Source organism: Tiliqua scincoides, chromosome 1 (genome assembly GCF_035046505.1).
Source record: "Tiliqua scincoides isolate rTilSci1 chromosome 1, rTilSci1.hap2, whole genome shotgun sequence".
Classification (NCBI taxonomy): Eukaryota; Metazoa; Chordata; class Lepidosauria; order Squamata; family Scincidae; genus Tiliqua; species Tiliqua scincoides.
In genome coordinates, this window is record NC_089821.1 from 193,864,298 (window position 1) to 193,883,679 (window position 19,382).

The window sequence follows — 19,382 nt, forward strand, 5'->3', positions numbered from 1 at the left end:
AGGATATTTTTTCCTTTTATAGATGTTAATTTGGCAGCTCAATGCTGGATAAAAACAAATAATAAAATTCACTTGCAGCATTGAACACAGAGAGAGAGAGAGAGAGAGAGAGAGAGATGCACTTACCTTTTCAATCTGCTTAATCCAGGCTTCTCTTCCAACAACCTCTTGATGCAAGACTACAGGAGCAGAATTTAAACTGAAGGCCACAGAATCATTGGAATTTTCTTTAACGAACGGCTGAATGTCGACATTTAGCTAAAAAATAGAGGGTCCGCTTGTTTTGTTAAATAGATATTGCACTTCATACAAATCCTTTTCATCAGTGATTACGCACATGTGCATAGGTTTATTTTTGAAACTATCTTGTATACTTGGCCATACATAAAGTTTGGTATTCAAGAAACTGTCATCTGAAGCACATTCTTAGGCTGTTCTTGACTGCCTTGACTGGAGCAGACAGTTAAAATCAGCTGATTATTCTGTTGGAAAGTGCAGATTTTAAGAATTACAAGACAGCATTTCTACATTTAAAAATTTCCTTTTCAAAATTCTAACACTACAGATTCCAGTTGGGATAATCATATTTTTGCCCCATCCTTTCAATTCAGGATTTCATAATTTGTAGGACAGTCATCTTTGGCAAGTTGTGGGGCATGTGTCAATACGGGGAAAAAGTAAAGCAGTGCAGTTGGGAACACCATTTAGGTGGGAGTGAAATCTGGTCTTTGTCCTTGGTGATTTAGGGCTCAATCCTGTACTTACCTAGCCCTGACACTGACCCCTAGCACAGCACTTGGTGCTGTAAATGTGCCATAAAGCAGGTTTATGACATCTGGAGAGTAGGGAGTGCTGGCACTGGGCCCATGCCAGTCAGGCACTGTGTCCAGTGCTGGTAAGAAGAGGATGTGCTGCCGCCAGGGGTGTCACAGCTGGGCAGCAGTGCAGCCTCAGGGGGGTAGGGGGAGGGTAGAACAAGAGTGGAATGAGGGTGGGGCGAGGAGGAACTAGGGTTGGACTATGGAGCCCTGCTTTGCTGGACCCTAAACTCTGTTTCAGGCCAGAAGGCCTCACGGAGGCTCTCACATCTGTACCAGCAAAATAAACTGCACAGACATGAGGAGATCCATTGCCAGGGCCGGGGCTTTCCTTGGGGGAAGGGAATGAAAATCCCCCTCTCCTAAGGAGACTCTCAGCTGCTTCCTGGTGCCCGCTAGATACAGTGGGAGCTGCTTTGGTGCTACTGCTTCAGCGGGCTCCGGGAAGCACAGGATTGGGTTGTTAATCAGCTGGCTCCTATCTACAGAACCCGATTATGAATTCTGTTTCTTGGTCATGTTAGGACAAGGGTTCCTAAACTACGGCCACATCCAACACAACATCACCGTTGCCTGACAAATACACATACTGATTCAGAAGAGGTCATTTTAGAACTTAAAGTATGCTCAGTTTGGCTGTGTCAACGCCTTAAAATTGACCCCCCTAAAATAGATTTTTAAAAGGCTGCAACAAGGACGAGCTTACCATGGAAAGTTTGTTGCACCTGCTATCTTAACCAAAAGTCCCAAATTCCACAGTTAAATACATGTTCCAGTGATAATATTGAGGTGTGATTTTTTTATCATTGGATGGCACCCCAGTACAAAATTTTGCCTATTTCATAGCAATCTATATAGAGAAAAACTACATAAATTTGAATGGTTCGGATTCAATTCTTGTCCTTATGGTGAACTAGAATAGATTAGTTATACAAAATTATAATATATGTTTTGTACATAATTCGTAAGAATATTCACAATAGGAGAAAAATATTTGCAACTGCAGCCACTATTTCCACTAAGCTGCAAAGCTCTAAACTGGGCCCTGTGCAGCTTGGATATTATTAAATATTGATGATATTTTTGTGAATTTTTGGAATGTTTCTTGAATTTTTAGAGCCCTGTTTGGGTCTTGTCTGTTTCCCTTACTCTCTCTGGATGGTACCACATACTTCCTAACTTTTTCTGCATCAATGAACAGTACTACTTTGAACTGCTGTTAATCTTCCTCTTTCAGTTGCTTATTGACTCATGGATGCCCTATAATATTGTGAAATGGCTTATTAAAGACTTGGAGAGCACTAACAAGAGGTGGCAAATTTGCATTAAACTGAGAAAATTATAAGCAAGATCGTTTTTTCTGCAAGAAAGTCACATTCCAGATACTTAGCAACATAGACTTAATTTTCCATGGACGGGCAAGTCTTTTGTCAGTGGAAAAAGCCACGGGGATTAGTGATGCTACTTTTACAAACATTCTGGTAAAGATGAAGTCTGTGATCTCTGATTTGAAGTATGATATCTGTTAGTTTTAATGGTGATTTTAACTCTTTGAACCCTATTGGTTAATGTTTATGGCTCAAATCTCAATTCTTCCTTCTTTTTTGACGTTTGTTTTGACCATATCCACTCTTTTGCACTATATAATAAGTTGGGGAGACCTGAATAAGATATTAGCTCCCTTCCTTGATCATAATGCACTCTCTCACTCTTTACAGTCTAATGTTCAGAATAAATTACATGTTTTTCATCAGGAACTAAATCTAGTGGATAATTGGCACCCCACATCCCAAGGATAAAAGTTATACGTTTCTCTCACATTCTCAAAAAAACCTGTTTTGACTGGACTTCTTTCTTGTTTTGAACAGCAGCAAGTCCTCTCTTAAAGTTGTCGATAAGGCAACTTTAACTGAAACAACTTATAACTAAACCAATTTTACTGTAGGCTAGTTATATACGTAAGTTCCTACAGCATATTTTTGGTCACAAAAACATTACTAAAATTCTAAATAATGACCCCAAACACTTAATAATAATGGTATTTATATATCGCCTTTCTCGCTATTGGATTGCTTTATTCAAGGCGGTTTATATGGGCAGGTTTTCTTCTAAACCCCCAAGGGGTTTTTTACAAAAAGAAGTTCTGTCTTTCAAGAACACACTACTTTCCAGGTGGATCTTTTTCTGTCTGGTCTTCCATCTGGTTGTATTGCCTCCCACTTAAGAGCTCAGCTCAGCTTGTCAGCTTCAAAGTCTCGCTACACATGGAAGCTTCCAGTGTTCTTGAACTGGCAACTTTCAGATGTTGTCTTCAGGCTTAATGACAGCTCTAGATCAGACCTTCAGATCAGACCAATGTTTAAACACTGAAATAAATGTGAGCTTTCTGGGCCAGAGAAAAACTATGCAGACATGAGGAGAACGTGCAGAGTACAGATGGTGGCCCTGGCTGAGAATCAATTTTTTTTTCTCATCAACAAGACCACTTCAAGTGAGAACTTGCTGTATTCTCATGACTGTATAAGGGACACGACAGCTATCTCCGATTGTACACTAGGGAACTGGTCCATAGCTCTTTCCTCTAGTCCCAGAACCTTGTCATGATAAGAGATTTAATTTTTCTTACTGATGCAGCATTTGAGGAGCTTTTCATTTGAGGAGCATTTGAGGAGCTTCTCAGAAAGGATACCTCTACTCCTCTCCAGGAAACCTTTCACAGTTAGCTTAGAGCGGAGCATGAGCTGAATTCATTGTACTAGTACAGGTGGAATTTAATTTGTCAGACAGGAATCTTTTCCTGTCCTATCTGGTGATGCCAGAGACTGAACCTAGGACGTTCTGCATACAAAGCAGGAACTCTACCATTAAGCAACAGCTTCTCCCCTTATGCCGATTCCACACAACTTCCAGCAAATGTTTCATGAAGGAAAAACACAGCATATGAGGCAACCTTTGGGCATTCTCAGTTCTCACTGAATTGTAACTTCTATCTGTAACAGGAAAAGCCGCAGACTTTGATAGCAGACAGAAGCATGAAAATACACTATAACAATATGTAATTATATTATGAATTATAATTTATAATGTTCAAATGGTTTTATTTTTCATGCAAAGAATAATGAACACTGACATTTTTTAAATGAATCTCTTTCCATAAGCAGTTCTTTAGTCCAAATACCTACAACCGAATGTTTTGTTTTTTTAAAGCATGTCATCCACAGGAGTGCGACAGAATGTGAAGACACTGACAAAAGATTCATTTCTTCAGCTTTTGTACTGCTAGAGGAAGGAAGAAAAAAGCATACCTTATGACTCATAGACATGTGCTTTCCATATTTATATGCCAAATTCTGGATCCCTGCATCATGTTTTGCCAATTCCATTGCAGCTTGACAGCTCTTTGCCAGCAAGGCACCATGAGATAGGAACATTTGCTCTTTCCAAGCAGATATTCCAATGTCATCTGTGAGACTGTTTTCCTGGAAAAACACCAAAGGGTTAAATAAATTTGCTAAAAATCAGAGTAAGACTAGATACAAGAATGCAGCCACCTAATACACTCAGTGTCTGGGACCATTTTTCTGAGATAGGTGAAGCCATTGTTTCTGCACGGAATCTTCTAGCCTGAGGAAGATTATACAATGTTAGCTTGCTGCTTAGGAAAGAGTACACCAATTGTTAACCACTGTACTACACACATTACTGATACCTGTTACTTACTAGATTCTTCTCCTTCCACCACTTTATTCCTTGCTTTAGGGGCAATGCTCTTCAGGACCCTAGAAGAACTTAGCACAGTTGGGGAAGAGGTGCCCTCCTTCAGATAAGACAAACTACCTGATACTATAATATAGAAGAACTGGAAAGCAGCCAAAATATAATTCTTAGAACTATTTGGGGAGGCCACCAAATGTACTTCCTTGGTGTTCTTTAGAGCAAAAACAAGAATATTACCCCCAACGATGAGGCTGTTTTCCTGCATTTTCAATTCTTGATTTTATCTGTCTTTCCAGACAATGTATCCAGGAAATGAATTAAATTTTTTAAGTTTACCTGATTGATGCCCATTTTAATTTTTCATTCTTCAATCTATGGACTCTTACAACATTCTTTTAGGCTTCCAGTAAAAGACTATGGACCCAAAGGTCCAGAAGTATTCACAGGTAAATACGATTCAAATAAGGGGCTGGAATTGTCTGAACTGGATTGCCTGAGGCAGCAGGCATGGTCTGGTGGTTGAGTTGAAGGCTGTCTGAAGAATGCTAACCAGGAACGGTCCTGGTTGAATTTGGATGGGAGACTGAAAGCTGATAAAGTTGTCATGAGACAACACAGCCAGGAGGAGTCGCAGTTCATAGCTTGGCAGATCTGAAACTGCTCCTGCTGGACGCTCAGAAGGCCTATCCAGATGTGATGACCACGCCATGAAGGATTCCATCTGGAAAGAACAATGATTGTAAAAACTTATTTCTACTCCAGTGTTTCTCGAACTGTGGGTCACAAGCCAATTTCAGGTTGGTTCCCATTCATTTCAGTATTTTATTTTTAATCTATTAGACTTGATGCTACCATGGTATGTGGGGAAATGTTACAGACCTGTACTTTGAACAGGCTATGTATATGCTTTTAACAATGACAGTAAATAGGACTTACTCCCGGGTAAGTGTGGGTAGGATTGCAAAATATTTTCCTGCTTGATGATGTCACTTCTGGTCACTACATCACTTCCGGCAGGTCCTGACAGATTCTCATTCTAAAAAGTGGGTTCTGGTGCTAAATGTTTGGGAACCACTGTTCTAATCTACTCTTACCCTTTGTAAGCTGCCCTAGGCATTTGCTTCAGCATGGGAAAGGCAGGATATAAATTTCTTACATAAATAAATAACAAATAAAAATATTGGGTACATCATTGCACAATGAGAAATTATTTGTAAATTGCATTTAAGATTTTCAATGTATTTTATTATTAATTATTATTAACAGTATTTATATGCCGCTTTTCAACTAAAAGTTCACAAAGTAGTTTACAGAGAAAAATCAAATAACTAAATGGTTCCCTGTCCCAAAAGGGCTCACAATCTAAAAAAAAAATTTTTTTTGAGTGGAGTATACCACATTTTAATTGGCTATTCTAGATAACAACAAGGCCTTAAATCTCTGGTTATTTAACTCATTTTTGCCTGGCTCATAGGTGTACACATTTGGTCCCTGATGCGTATATGTGACGTTGGGCAGAAATGACTTAATTGATAAATCCATTTCTAGGGTATCACCCCCCTCCTTTTGTATAAAGTGATCTGTTTTCCTTGTCTCCTTGCCATCTTGAGAAGTTTAAGGAAACTAAGGTTGCAACAAGGATAAATGACTGCAATAGATGAGTGAAACCTAGGATGCATTTTGTCATTCTTTTCAGGTTGAGCCAGAAGGTAGTTAAAACACAAACTAATATAGAAGCAACTGTGGGGGGGGGGGGGGAAACCTATGTCATCTAAACAATCCTGTCCCTGTGAGTTACTTCAATTAAATTACTTAGAAACAAGTAAGAACTAAATCTGCATGACACTATAATTTTCTAGCAAGGTATTATCTGTCATGAAATTGGTAACGAATGAAATAAAATCCTTCCATTTGACTCTAATCTTCCTCCCTTGTGGCTATTGCCAAAGAGTACTGTGTTGCAGGGGAGGAGATAATATGAGACTGATGGGAAAAGTAGTACAATTCTGCAAAGGCAAGTTGCTGTACATTGTATCAAAATTCATTGCTTTCAGACATACCATGAAGTTGCATGAGGGGGGGAGGGAGAACACACATAACAGACCACATGTTTATTGCTATAGGAGATGACAAAAACCGAGTAAAGCTTTAGGTCTCTCTCATTTGACAGTCGCATTTATTATACATAAATATTTGGGCTCTAAGTATTCTGGATTTCCAGAATGTCAAGATAAGAAAGGGCACTTAAATAAAAAGTCTAATTATTGGCTATTATTAATCAATTTAAAATAAGCTCTGAAGACCAAACATGGAAGAATGTGGTGACTGCACCCTGGAATTCCTCTATCTTGTTCAGCATAGTTTAACTGTTGCCAAACCTGATTAAAATGAAATTAGGCCTTCACCTAAGTTCACTTTGAGAGCACTGCCTAAATCTCACATCCTGTCCTTCATCACTATCCCTGGTTCTTGTTACATCCATAATGCGCAGGAAGCACAGAATTCATAGTAGTGGACTTCAATGGAGAAGACTTCAAATATTTAGGTATTCCAGTTTCATAAGCCTTCTTTATTCAGCCCCCCCCCCCCCAGCTAGCTTCATTTATCCCAATGAAATGCAAGAACTGGGGCCCATATATTACTACTAATTTTTCCCCACAAGATCCAGAGAACAGGCTACAAAATAATTGACTGGGTCTTCAAAACCAGATGTATGAACTGCTAAAGAAACTCCATATACATAAAAATATTCAGCATATGCTACTTTCAATACACAATTTACCACACATAATTTTGGTATACTGCAATTTGTTCTGCACTGTCACATAGGCCACTTGACGTTACAAACTTCAGTTAAATTTAGGTCAGTAAAATGAACAGACTTAAAACATTGCAATTTGGATCACTCACTGTTTCAGCTATAAGTGAGATGATTCAACAATCTTTATTTTCCCATCTGTGTAGGAAAGAAGCCAATAAAATTATGAATCTTCAACAGCAACAACACAGTTACCCTGCAAGCATCTTGCATGTGATTGATGTCTCACTTAGCAGATGTCTTACTGCTTGTTGAACATGACAGGACATATTTTATTGGTCTATTAATACATGCCTTTGATGTTTGTGATGAAAAGGGGTTAGAGTAAATGGACCCATAAAACACACCCCGGAGCACCTTAATACTTTTTTACATTACTCAATTTCCAGAGAAAACAATTTTTTTTTAAATGAAAGAACAGTAGGAAAAATAGCACAACCCTCCCTTATTAGTGTTATTTAGGGATCTGCTTCAATTTAGAATTGTCTTTCCTTCTGTTGTTTCTGTCTCTTATCATGTAATGTTTTCTGCATTCTCTTCTTCAACTCAGAAACATGTGGTGAAATTATAAATGTCTCAAACGTTTTTCTCTGGAATCATGAAAAGGAAAGCACTGGAGATTTCTTATGTATAGCACAAGCCTATGTATATTTAATCATATACAAATACACTGGGACACATATACAAATTCAATGGGACACTCCCCGGAAAGTATGTTTAGGATTGCAGTCTTCAATGTCTAGAAAGAGGTTCCTCCTCCTACACAGATTCAAAAAAGAAGTTTTTAAGAGTCATTTCCTCAGCCCATCCTGAATTCATTCATAGTAATTCCCCTGCCACCCTCCTAGTTTTTTTCCCTGCATTATTGACAGTGGCATATGATCAATTTGAAACCCCACTTGCTACAGAAATATTTCTACCACTATGATGAATTTGGTAATAGGAGCTTCCAACTGGTCAAGAAGAACACAAAGCATCTGTCTAGCAATTTACGGTGTTTAAAGTACTTTATACACTTTGCAAACTTTAGCAATCTTTACAACTGCCCTGTGTAATAGGTCAATATTCTTATCACAGATGTGGGACTGAGGTTGAAGAGTGCTGTAGCTTGCTTAAGGTCAATCAGCAGGTCCATAATTGAGGCAGAAGTACAGAATAGTAGGATACACTCACACTGCTGATTGCTACCATCATGCTTGCCTTAGGGAGGCAAACTATGCAGAATCATAAGAGAGTTTTGATCTAGCTGAGCCCAAAACTCCCTTCCATGCTCAATCTTGCTAGCCTACCCAGGAGAGAATGCAGCAGAAGAAGAATTAGGGGACTGTACTACTACCATTCACAAGCCCCACCAGTTGATCTTATGATCAAATTTCTTGCATATTTGCAAGCAGGCACAGACCTCCCCTTCCCTAGTAAGCATGTGTGTGAGTCTGGGATGGGAGAAGACTACCAAACATGTGGTGAATCACTCTTAGTTAGAATTGCAGTGAGAGTGGGGTGAGCCAGAAATTATTGTCATCAAATGCACCCCAGCAGGCCAACAGATGGACCATCTTCATTATTATCTCTGAATCTTCTAACTTTCCTGTACTCCCAAATCCCCAAATTCTTTGCTAGTGTACTAATATTCAGTCTTGATAGTGTTGCTTATAGAAAAGTAGAATCACAGCTTTAGATCAGGCCTAGCTAAGAACTAGGAAGAAGTGAACTGTGTTTGAACACGCTACCACAGATTATCAGAAACTCCACATGATGTAGTTGATGCCAAATTGTACCATTTCAAAATATGGCTCAGGGAACTGACCGATAGCCCAATCCTGAGCTGCCTGATGTGTGGGATTGCTGCAGCAACAAAATGGCTGCCGCTGAATCCTGAGGGCAACCAGGCAGCTGCTGGTGGCTCCGCAAGAGAAGGGAAATTTCGCTCTTTCTCCCAGGTAAAGGAAGCAGAACTGCAATGGGACTGGAGCTTCTGTGGAGCTCTAGAACTGCCACAGAATTGGAGAGTCAAGTGTCAGACCATGCGGTGCCACACGGGGCTCAGGAACAGGAGCAGAGCTCTGCTGGTCCTGCCCCCTCCCCTACCACGCATCTTCCGCACCATCCACCCACTTCTCCCCACCCTGGAGTACCTCCTCCCTGCCTCCCCCTACACCCCCACTCACCTTTCTGCCACCTGGTGGTCTGGGCGACCACCAGGCGGTGAAAGGCAGGCCCAGTGCTGGAGATGGCCCAGCGTGGGCTCATGCTGGGCTAGCTCTGGCATGGGACCCATGGTAAAGGCTCGCAAGTATGTCTTATGGCACATTTGCAACACTGCACACCAGCGGTCAATGAGTCCTCAATACTCCTCCTCACTAAATGTTTCATACACATATAAAACATATCAGGGAATGGTATATTACATGCATAAAACTAGCTATTTCTTTGACATGATTTTTATGTGCAGAGTGTTTATAAGCATTCAAATACTGGATTTATTTATTTAATTTAAAGTATGTATATCCTGCCTTTGTCCCAAGAGGGCAATCAAAGTGACTTACAATATTAAAAATAGAAATAAAACATCATAACAGTTAAAACAGTACATGCAATGCAAATCCCAGTGGATTACATATTGATTTTGTAACCTTTTTAGACTGCGAGCCCTTTTGGGACAGGGAACCATTCAGTTATTTGATTTTCTCTGTAAACCGCTTTGAGATTTTTTTTTGTTTACAAGAGGTACATTATATACTTTTAATAATTAATTGTTAATAATTAATCATAACAATTATTTGGCCATCAGAAATGACACAGTTCAGTAACTACAACATCAGGTGGGGCTTCTGCAGGACTAGTTTACTTTAATCTGTTCTGTCATAGCCACGTTCCTTCCCCTTTTTTAATGGTGGAAGGAAAAATATGACTAAGCACATCTTCTGAGTCATTTCTGCAATTTCAGAAACTTACCTTGGCTAAGTTTGAATTTTCATAATATATCCCTTGTACTAACTCCCCAATGGCAGTTGACATGATCTCTACCACCTGAAAGAGAGAGTAATTTTTAATTGGAATCACAAAAATGCATATTTGCTGGAGTGCTCTAAATTGAAGGATACATTTCAGTAAGAATGTCACACAATAAAGAAGAATCTTTATATTTGGGGCCCAAACATAAGATTTAGGTAAGCTGCTGAGTCTATGCACATTGCAATATCTAATTGTTAAAAATTCAGACTTTTATGTCTAATACCTAAAAATCAGAGTCTATAAGCAATCTTTCCAAATAATTTTAATAGATTGGGAGCACACTGTAGGCGTATTAAGGTGTCTGCCCTGAGGGTTAACAGTACCACATGCATTGAAACTTTCACTGACTCAGGACTGTTTAAATTGTATTTAGCAAATTTTTTCTTTAAGGTTCTCAAAATGTTAATGTTAAAGAGCTCAATCAGATCCAAAACACACACACTATTGCTCCACTGAAATTACTGTAAGAAATCAGAGCTCTGCACATGAACTCCTTTAACTAGAACAATATACCAAAATTTACTGCAGTATATTCAATGCAACTCTATCAAGTAGGCATACCTTCAAGCTATCCAATGATTAATTATATGGTACTGTATCCAATTCCCACTCTCTTTTTCCTAAAATTTAGCCCTTTTGTTATTGAATTAAAGGATTGCATTTCAATTTATCATTCTTGTAACTGAAGACAGTATTCCAATGATAAAGCCACCCTAGTAACCCACATAAACCTCTTAACATTCTTTGTGATAATTCATAGTGTTTTTATTTGCAAGATATCTCCACCATACTATATTTAGCCTCTTACAGAAACATTCAGGCATGCACCTATGTAAATTGTACCAATAAAAAAATGAACACTTTGTTTTTTAATGCTTAAGAATTAATTTGTAAGACTTACTTAAAGAGCCTCTGTTGGGGAGGGAAAAATTGTCTTGCCCTTTCAGTAATCAGATACTTAAGGAAATATTGTAGCAATATGAGCTGCAGAGAAACTGAAAGGACAATGATCCTACAGTGTTAGCCCAGATGTGTTGAGTTATTTAAGTGGGGAACAGAGAAAATGAGGGGCTTTTTTGGGAAGGTATCAGATAAGCCCTATGCCCAAATCCAGGAGGATTGTGTATCGCCAATAGGTCTATGAAAGCCTGTAACCAAATGCTCAGTGTCAGATTGTATTACGGTTTATACAAGCAACATCTCAAGATTCCTCTGATGGCTGGGACACATAATACAGATCAATCACTCACTAAAAAATATTATGGTTTGTGAAACGGTTGGAGCCCAGAGACATAGTGGTAATACGAAGAAGAAGAATTTACAAAGACACTGAGTCCTACCTCTAAATGTCAAAGTGATAGTATGAGCTTTAACAATGCTTCTAGCTGTGGATAGCCAGCGCTCCTCCACCTACCCTTCTCTGAAACTTTAAACAGAACACAACTGCACGAAAGATTCTTTACTTTAATCAACACACTTATAAGGAAATTGCAATTTAATGATTTCAAAAGAAGAAGGTTTAGAAGAATCTATTTTCCTGCTGTTCTTTATCATGTCTCTTCGGTCCTCACCTTATCTGCAACTGACTTGCACAAATTCAAGTATACACGCTCCACCAGCCCCCCAAACACCAGGAAAATAGCTAAAATAGTGCTGGCAACTCCACACACCATCCCACTTACTCTGTTTATGCCCTGAAGCAGTGATAGTGAACCTATTACAAATGTCAATGGTGACATGCCATGACGTTCAGGGTGGCACACCAGCGTTCACCAACATGCAACAACAATTCAGTTTAACTCGTATATCATTTTCTTTATAAAATGAAGCATCACACACAATTCAATTGCATTTTTTTAAATAAATGAAGATGGAAAGCATTGTTTCTCTTTTGTTGGGGGGGGGGTGACACGCCAGCACCATCACTGCCCTGAAGTGAGCCTGAAATGGGAAAATGAAGCTGCCGGTCCCTTAATCCCTGCATATCTTGTACTGTGCTTTGAGTTGTTTTAAAAAAAAAAATGTATGTATTTGTTGGTATTTAAAGGAGTTTTGACTATATGCGATTCTGGCTTCACACTCCAACCTCAGAATGTATCCCTTGTCAAAATACACTCTGATTGTCTCCCTCCAGTTCAGAACATTGATCTACAACCAGTCTTAAACCAGTCTTAAACACTATGAACTCCAACTAGTCCACGATGAGGGTGATATTCAAACTAGGGACTTCCTGGGCTTCCTCTTGAAACTACATTATTTGCATACTCCGCCCCCCACAGCCACCCAATGCTGCAAGGCAAGTTGTACTCAAGAGGTGAGTGCATCATTGCACCAATGACTGCAAAGGTTGGGACATCTCCTACACCAAAAGTGATGTGTTCAGCAGGTACATTCAGGAACTGACAACACAATTTTGCGCAGGGTGTTTTCCACATATGTTGGACCTCACTATTGCTCTTCATGAACTGAGAGCTCAGTCGAGTTATACCCAACATGCCACCTTAGCTGATCATTTTAAAGACTGACTGGGATGGTAGGCAATTTGTCTTTCAGGGAATCTTGTTCACACCATTATTGGTCCTCTTCTCACTGAGGAATCTGATACACTTCTCAGAAAAAACCAGTTTTTTCTAGTACACAGTTCAAAAACCATTGGTGTAAGAGTATGCAAAGATCTGAGATCAAGAATGATCACTTAAGTACAAAGTTTGTTAACTCCCATTGTCCACAGGTGCATAAACACTTTAACCTATTTTTTATCACCTACCTGGAAATAACTGCATAGACAGATTATTTGTAAAATCTGCCAAGCAATATTAGTAGAATGTGTGTTTGAGAAGGGAAAAGAGACAACATTAAAGTGAATAAAAAACATCTCTATTCAGTAATATTTAACCCGTATATGGATTTCCTGCCAATGTAACTGAGATTCAGGCTACATAAATAACCATGTTTGGTATTGCACCTCAGCTAAGGGTCAGCTGGGTGACCCAATTAAATCTTTTCCGTTTTCTTCTTTACCACTACCAAAAAAAAAGGTCATCTACCTTTACACTCTTACATCTTTACACTCTCACATAACACCAGAACCAAGGGACATTCACTAAAATTAAATGTTGGGAGGGTTAGGAAAGACAAAAGAAAATATTTCTTTACTCAGCGTGTGGTCAGTCTGTGGAACTCCTTGTTGCAGGATGTGGTGACGGCATCTGGTTTGGATGCCTTTAAAAGGGGATTGGACAAGCTTCTGGAGGAAAAATCCATTATGGGTTACATGATGTGTATGCACAACCTCCTGATTTTAGAAATGGGCTACGTCAGAATGCCAGATGCAAGGGAGGGCACCAGGATGCAGGTCTTTTGTTATCTGGTGTGCTCCCTGGGGCATTTGGTAGGCCGCTGTGAGATACAGGAAGCTGGGCTAGATGGCCCTACGGCCTGATCCAGTGGAGCTGTTCTTATGTTCTTACCTTCTTGGGAAAGGAAGTTACATCAAGCAATGAATGACGAAAACCAAAGTATGAATAGCTGACTTTAAAGACTGCAAGTGCTTGGAAGACACATTCCTTAAGAGTTTGAGGAGGCTAAAAGGAAAGAGACACCTTTCTACAATGTAGTAGTTGTGCCCCTCGAAGTCAACATTGTATGGAAAGCAAAGAAGATCTTCTATCACTGAATGAAGGGAGTTTGAAGTAACAAGTGAAACTCACATAAGAAACATGAGCAGAGGAATTCATAAAGGAAGGTATCCTGGGGAATTTTTTCACAGAATATAGATGTCAGGAAAAATATATGATTAAGATGATGATTCAACATTGGATGGAGAGATTGACTGGTGATAAGAAAGAGGAAACTGCTGCATGAGAGGAGCAAGCCAGCCATTTGCTCTAGACAGCTGGATTGTTTAAAAACTATCAGCCTTTGAAGTCTCTCTGAATTTTTATTTAAGTCATTTTTATCCTAACTTTTAAGTTAAAAGCTCACTAAAACACACCTCTAAAATATAAGAGCCTCCCTTTCCCAAAAAGCCCCTTTATCTTTTTTTCTTGAAGTATAATTATGATTAAAAAAAGGTTTTTCTACTTAGTGATAATTCCTAAACAGTCAACAAGCTGTTAGGAGAAAGCAATAGTAGGAAATCAGGCATTGGTGATTTTATAATAAAGTAGTAGATTGTTTTACAAAGCTCTTCTTGTACTCTTCTAAAGTGCAGATGACTTTATTTCATTGTTTTATAAGACAGATTTTTCTTCCAGCATGTTATTCTACTGCTGAAGGCTCTGACACAAACTACATTTTATTCTTTGGATGCACTGCCAAGAGGTAATGCCTGTACTTTATCTTGACTAGCTGCAATCTAAGCAGTAACAGAAATTCAACAAATAAGCACCATACTAGTGGGTAGCTGCATGTGTGCTTTACCTGTGGAGGAGAACAATTTGGGGACTGTGCACTATGTAACCCTCAAAACTGTAGCCAACCATTCCAGTTAGAATTCCAAAATCCACCTGAAAAGCTCCAGTTAAGGATGGCTGGGTAGAGCTGGTAGTACATTTTCATCAGTTGTTTTAGACTTAGGAATTAAACATATCAAATTGACCTAGAGCAGTTGATTCCAAAATTAATTTTAGCTACATCATTTATGATTTCACCTGTTGTGGCCATACCCAGAATCTCTTGCCTTTCTTATTTACTGTTTGTTTTGCCTACCTCCCAGCCATTAGTTGGATCATAAAATGCAAGAAGGCAGCAGACTCACAATGATCTTCTATCTGGCATGATTCTTTAAGCCTTCTTGGAAATTGAGAACTTGATATGTACCACTGCCATACTGATGGGGAGATCGACACTAATGTATCAGAGATTCAGTAAGCACGTTGTAAGTGAATTATAAGATTAGTATTAAACTGGTGGAATAAATACTGCATTATGTTTCAACATCTTCCAGGAAGTTTAATCCACCTAAGGTTTCTCTCCCCGCCCCCCATAGTTTTTTATTGTAGCTGTACAAGTTCTACTGTAGGTCAATGAAGTGAGACAGGAATAAAGGTTTCCACCAGCAATTTCACTAACTGCAATAATGAGTCTTCACAAAAGTCTGAAGACTCATCATTAATCAGTAATGATTTGATTACTCACTAGAGGTGCGATTTGCTTGGCGATAACACTGCTTTCTGCATTCTCGTTTTTGGGGGGGCACCCAAAAATCTGTGAAAAAGTAAAACACCTATATATATTGGTCACTGTAGGCTGGTTGGGCTGGTCTGGGAGGGTACATTATTAATGACTGGCTGCATCTGCTGACACTATATCACTTTTAAAGTGATTATAATTTAAAATGCATCCTTGGAATAAAAGCACATAACACCACTGTCTGCACTTTCCTCCTTGGGGAAAAAACAAAAGCTGCAAAAAAAATAAAGATAAAAACATTTAAGAACACCTCTGCTCATTAGGAAAATACTCAACTGCATCGTAACACACTTCTTGAAAACACAATGAGTTGTACCCTAAGAAAATTAGTCATGACCAAGCACAATTGAAATCAGTGAGACATGGTCATTGTAACTTAGGGCCCAATCCTATCCAACTTTCTAGCATCGATGCAGCTGCAAATGTTCCCTTACCTTGAGGAGGCCTCCATGACTTCTCCCCCACTACAGGATGCAGTGAAGACCCCATTGGCACAGCTGCATCAACACTGAAAAGTTGGATAGGATTGGGCCCTTAAGCTGCTTTAATATGAATGAAACTTTGGATTCTTTCTTAGGGATTCAACCCAATAAAAAGGTAATTATGGAGAGGTAAAAAGAAAACTGTCTTCTCTTCAGTGCATGTTTTGCATGGTGAGCAGATTCCAGTCTGCATAGAATTTTGATTTTGGCACAAAATCTGAGGATGTTACTGACGTTAGATGAATTAAATCGTGTGCATATTAGCACAACTAATATTATGGTTCTTATCAGAAAGACACAGCAAATATTTCTTTATTCCTTTCTCTAGAGAAACCTATAGATATAGAGAGCCTATAACAGCTCTGCTGTAGTGACCCAACACAGACTACAAGCCACATATGGTGATTCTGGGTTCAGTTTACTGGATCACAAGCTGCCCAGGTCTGAGTCATATCAAAAAATGTAATTCCCAGCCCAATCCTTGTCTACTCAGAAGTAAGCCCTATTGAATTTAGTGGGATTTACTCCCAGGTAATAGGATTGCAACCTCAGACTTGAACAGTGAATACAGGCATGCTTGGGGTTCTGTTCTAGAACTTCCCACAATTAATTGAAACTGCAGATAACTGGGACCCAGCTCCCCTCGCCTCTAAAGGCTTTCTGAGGCTCGCAGAGGCCACATGTGACCACCTGTGGCCGGCCGCTGCAAATCTCAAAATGACCTAAAAGGTTTAAAAAAAGTACTTCTGGTTTCAAGATAAAATTGGAAGTGACATTTTAATGCCTAATAAGGTCGCATGCAGCCATTAAGTTGAAGGCAGAATACTCTCCAAGGAAGATTTAGTCTGTTTATGTGTTGAATGAGTATGAATATATTCAAGCAGCCATCTTGGTATTCAAAGCAACATCAACTGAAGGGAATTTTGTTTAAAAAGTTCAGGTACTGTATTTCTAAACTACAAGCTCTTTAGAAAAAATGATGAGTGGTCATTAACTTCCCTATATTTTAATCCATCTCACTCAAGCACAGCTTTGGCATATGTCTACGAAATTCTTTTTTACTTTGTCAATGACCCACATTTTTTATCACCCAGCTCATCCATTTGAGTCTTAAAAAATCATAGATAGCATATTTGTAGGGGCCTCTGACGGTCACATATTAATTATCTTGGAAACTTAATAGATAGCACTATACATAATGATATTACATACTACCAGAAACATATAAAATGCACCATAACTATTATGGACGCTAGTTTCTCAAACAGCCAAGTCTTGAAGAGATGACAGGAAAAACAATTTTTCTACCACCTGCTTTGTCTACCACATCAAGCTAACATGTGAAAAGTGTCATGTTTTCAGATGGTCTTGATTATGGTACAAAAGCACTACACTGTCAGTTCTGGAATGCTGGCCATGCTAATAGTCCTTCTTCCTCAAGTTTGGTCACAAAACCGCCCAAGGGAAAGATTTCAGTTAGCACAGCTGGAAAAAAGTCTGCTTCAGACCTACCAGTAAGAACATAAGAAGAAACCCACTGGATCAGGCCGAAGTCCCTTCTAGTCCAGCTTCCATGAATCTCATAATGGCCTGCCTGATGTCTCAGAAAGCACACAACAAGATACCTGCATCCTGTTACCAATCCCTTGAATCTGGCATTCAGAGATAGCCTACCTCTAGAAGTAGAAGGTATACCTGTCATGGCCTGTAACCCACAATGATATTTGCCTCCATAAAATTATCCAATCCCCTTTTAAAGACATCAAGGCCAGTGTCAAGCCATCACCACAACCTGTGGCAAGGATTTCCACATATTAATTACATGTTGCTTAAAGAAATTTGTCTGTTCTAACTCACTTCACACTCAATTTTAGTGGATGTCCCCAGTTGTGGATTGTGTGAGGGAAAAGAACATCCCTCGGTCCACTCTATCCATCCTATGCATAATTTTATACATCTCAATCATGCCACTTCAGGTGCCTTTTTTTCAGTCTGTAGTGCCCCATATGCTGTAGCCTTTTCTCATAAGGGAGGGGCCCCAGCTCACTAATCATTTTGATCACTCTTCTGTACCTTTTGCAGTTCCACTATGAGGGCTATTTAGAAAGTAACCTCTGTTTGGCTTTTAAAAAAATAAGAATGAAGGAAAACAATTTTAAAGCACACAAAAGTTCCATACCATGCCAGCTCTATGTTTCTTCGCAATCTGCATTTGAATTGAAGAAATTGTTGTATCCTGGGACAAGTTTCCGTATCTCCTTGTCAGTGTAGTTGCCACACTGTCACGAAGAAGAATCACACCAAAAGGTGTGATTTACACAAATTATTTTACACAAATGAAAATACATCATTTACACAAATGAAAGCTGGCTGAGCTCCCAGCAGAGACAAGGGGGAAAAAAGCTTGTCCCAGGATAGGACAAGTGCCTCAATTCAGGTGGAGATTATGTGGAAAAGTAGCACTGGCATGGTATGTAAACTTTGTGCACTATAAAATTGTTTTCCTTCATTCTTGTTTTTTTAAAAGCCAAACAAAGGTTACTTTCCGAATAGTCACCGTATATCCTTTTTGAGATGTGGTGACCAGAACATTTAATATTGCTGGTCGTGTGTTCTTGGCCTCCTGTATCATCTTCTTACATTTCCTATGCCACATTTTATGATACTTTTTATTCATTAGGGTAAGACTTCCATTTATGGAAGAAAGCTTCCTTGCCCTTCATAACCTCTCTAATTCTGCTTCTTAGCCAGGATGGCACCCTCCAGGACTTAGTCAAGCCCTTCATCCTTTGCCGTATATGCTTCTGCTGAGCCTCTATTACTGCTGTTTTAAACAACCTTCATGTACCCTGGAGAGATCAGACTCTTTATACGTTTCCTTTCAGTTTCTTTTTAACTAGTCTCCCCATTTGAGGGAAATCCACCCTTTCAAAATCAATAGTTTTTTGGGTCAGATTTGCTTGGCACTCTTCCGCTGATGTGCATGGCTAAACAGATCTAAGCATCGTCGTTGTTCCCCAACAGCTCAGTAACATTTACATTCCTAACCAGGTTCCAAGTACCACACAGTATCAAATCCAGAATCACCTGTCCTCTGGTTGGCTCCAGGACCAGCTGTTCTATGGTCAGTAGTCATCAGGGATATAGCGCTATGCTACATAAACCATCAAATTAAAATCTGTATAAAAGAGTAGTTCCCTATTGGTTTCAGAAACTTCAGACAAGAAAAACAAAGGGCGCAATCCTAACCCCTTATGTTAGTGTTTTACAGCAATGACATAAGGGCAATACAGCTCTGAAGTAAGGGAACAAACATTCCCTTACTTTGAGGAGGCCTCC

At 39.3% G+C, this 19,382-nt stretch overlaps 1 protein-coding gene across 1 annotated transcript in view; it reads right to left on the reverse strand.

Annotated features, from left to right (window-relative positions):
• The window catches only part of PDSS2 (decaprenyl diphosphate synthase subunit 2), a 98,297-nt gene that overhangs the window by 17,871 nt on the left and 61,044 nt on the right, over positions 1–19,382 (reverse strand). The window contains exons 4-6 of the mRNA XM_066613139.1: positions 10,309–10,383; positions 4,124–4,297; positions 127–258 (exon numbers count right to left, since the gene is read on the reverse strand). Of these exons, the coding sequence (XP_066469236.1) occupies positions 127–258; positions 4,124–4,297; positions 10,309–10,383 (381 nt within the window). The remainder of the gene's footprint in view (positions 1–126; positions 259–4,123; positions 4,298–10,308; positions 10,384–19,382) is intronic.